General features: G+C 33.5%; 1 protein-coding gene across 9 annotated transcripts in view; it reads left to right on the top strand.

Moving 5' to 3' along the window:
• Nucleotides 1-2,500, top strand: part of LOC122816469 (myosin phosphatase Rho interacting protein) — a 3,136,467-nt gene that overhangs the window by 51,748 nt on the left and 3,082,219 nt on the right. For all 9 annotated transcript variants that reach the window (XM_044089284.1, XM_044089283.1, XM_044089288.1 and 6 more), the window contains exon 2: nucleotides 766-843. In XM_044089284.1, the coding sequence (XP_043945219.1) occupies nucleotides 766-843 (78 nt within the window). The remainder of the gene's footprint in view (nucleotides 1-765; nucleotides 844-2,500) is intronic.

Here is a 2,500-nt window from a genome sequence, read left to right on the forward strand (position 1 = left end):
GGGATAAGATATTATTATCCTGTATATATTTTATTTGCCTTATTCTATTTTGTATGTTTGTTTGGTTTGGGTGAATAATATTATTTGTTTTTAACTGTAGTTATTTTATAGCATGTTGATTTTATGTTTATGGGGCGTTTTTTAGTTGGCATTATGCATACCTTTGTGTATTTTTTGTTATTGCATTTGTGTATGTAGTTATGGGAGTTACAGCTTTTATTCTTACTTTACTTTTACATACTCTCTTCATAAGAGCTTTAATAACATAATTTGTCTTTAAGATGTTTATTGATTGATTGGGTTTGCTTTGATGGGTATAAAGGGAGTGTTCTTTGTAAGGAGTTTTCATGGTCTGACGAAGCAGACTGTGAAAGCGCAAACCTCTGTGCACTAATGAAAGACTATATTTTACATATATGCGAGACTGGATAGTTTTGTGCTCTATGGTTGCCTTTGCCACTACCTTTTTGCTGGACTGGTTATTATACATACATATTTTATATATATATAGATATATATATATATATATATATATATATATGTGTGTGTATATATATATATATGTGTGTGTATATATATATATATATATATATATATATATATATATATATATATATATATAAATAATGTGTCTGTGTTTTTTCCTTTTTCTCTCGCCTACCTTCCTTCCTTCCTTTTTCTTAAAGCCTGGTTTTGCTAATCGTCTTTGCACAGTTTTCTTGTGCATTTAATCCAATGTTAATGGATGGTGTTTTTGTTTTTCAGGCAAAACCAGTATATGGAGGATGGTTGCTGCTGGCCCCGGACGGAACAGATTTTGACAATCCAGTGCACAGATCAAGGGTAAGAAGCAATATGAAATACATTGATAAACCCTAAACATTGTACAACACTGTTACCTTGGCTTGTTCGTGGCAGAGACTTTTGTAAAGTTGGGCAGCAATTTCCTGTTCAATTCCAACTTTCAGAATGTATTAGCCTTTCACAGTGTGAGTTCTGGTAGTGGAAATGCCTTGTAGGATATATGTTATTATTTTGGTGAAAACTTCTTCTTAGTTCAAAAATGATTTTTGAATGTCAGTCTTCGAGTTAGATGATGATTGCTTTTCTTACTCTTGAGTTTAATTACTAGGTGTGCGTTGTAATGAACTTGTTTGATGTAAAGGAGTGTGAACAGTGTTTGTGTTAGCACTTCCTGTGACTTATCTGTGGGCTTGTGATTTTGTCTTCTCTAGTCATTTAATATGTTAAATGACTGTTCAAAATGAAGAAAATGCAAGAGGAAAAAAAAGGAAGGAATTGGAAATACTAGACGTGTACATATTTGAGGAGAAGCGTGAGGCAAATGTAACATGAATTTTGGCTACACAAGTTTGTAAGGCGATTTGTAATGAGAAAAAACAGTGCACATAATATGTAAAAGAGGGAAATGTAGAATAGCTTGCAGTTTAATTGTGCCAAGTTCAGAAGAGAGACCAAAATAAAAGTAGTGATGCATTTTTTAATAAAGAGAATTTCTTTATGATATGAGGGGAAAAAAAACAACTCATTATGCTCTTTCTTGCTGACATGTCTCTTCAGATTGCTAAAATTATTACCTGGGTCACAAATGGCTATAATTTCATTAATATGGTCTTTTTAGGCTATTTACTTCACTGAGGTCAGGAAATGCATTTGTATTTTTTATTTAATTAGCCACTCATACTTTGGTTTTGAAAGCTCACCAAAGTCCCTGTAGCATAGATGCTGTGAGCGTGTACTAGCAACCATGAGGTGTTTACTGCGATCGTGTCTAGAACGAGTTGCATTGTATAACATACAGTTCCTATTTGGGTATCTGTGAATTTTAAGACGTGCTCCCATATGATCCGCCTTTTCCCCTGTTTTCTTCTTATAAAATGGAGCATTTGAAATACATTCTAGGAGATCTCCAGTATCTCTCTTACACTGACCTTTTAAGTTAGCTTTAACTTTATACTAAATATGTCAGTCACTTTATTTGTAGATTAAAGAAGACCTATTTGCTTCATTCAAATCATGTCAGTAAGTGCCACTTTTAAGTCGTTAGTCTTGTGCCTAATTCTGAGATTGTCCCTCTGTCTGGTTTCTTTACTGCTCTTCCATATCTGGAATATTCAGTCTAGAAATCTGATTTTCTTTTTGGGATACTTCATGCATTATAATTTTTCCTTTTATGCACAAGTAGCTTCTGTTTGCAACTCTTAAGGATCTAAATTCTGAAAAGTTTGCATTTTTTTGCAGCTGCTGTTAGCTTGACAGTTGTTGCTCATTTTCCCTGGACTTGTGTTTTTGTCTTCTACAGATTCCTCCAATTAGTTTTGTACAACTTTCCTTCTGTATATGTAGTGCAGGATATTGATTCAGCTGCTTAACAAACTACTACACCTTCATGCTTGAAACTTCCGCAAGTCTTTTGTGGTCTTACTTTATCTCTTGCCTTCAAATCTAGTAGTCTCATGGAAGTTCCTCATAGTAGTAA

Source organism: Protopterus annectens, chromosome 12.part0 (genome assembly GCF_019279795.1).
Source record: "Protopterus annectens isolate FY-2018-M chromosome 12.part0, PAN1.0, whole genome shotgun sequence".
NCBI lineage: Eukaryota > Metazoa > Chordata > Ceratodontiformes > Protopteridae > Protopterus > Protopterus annectens.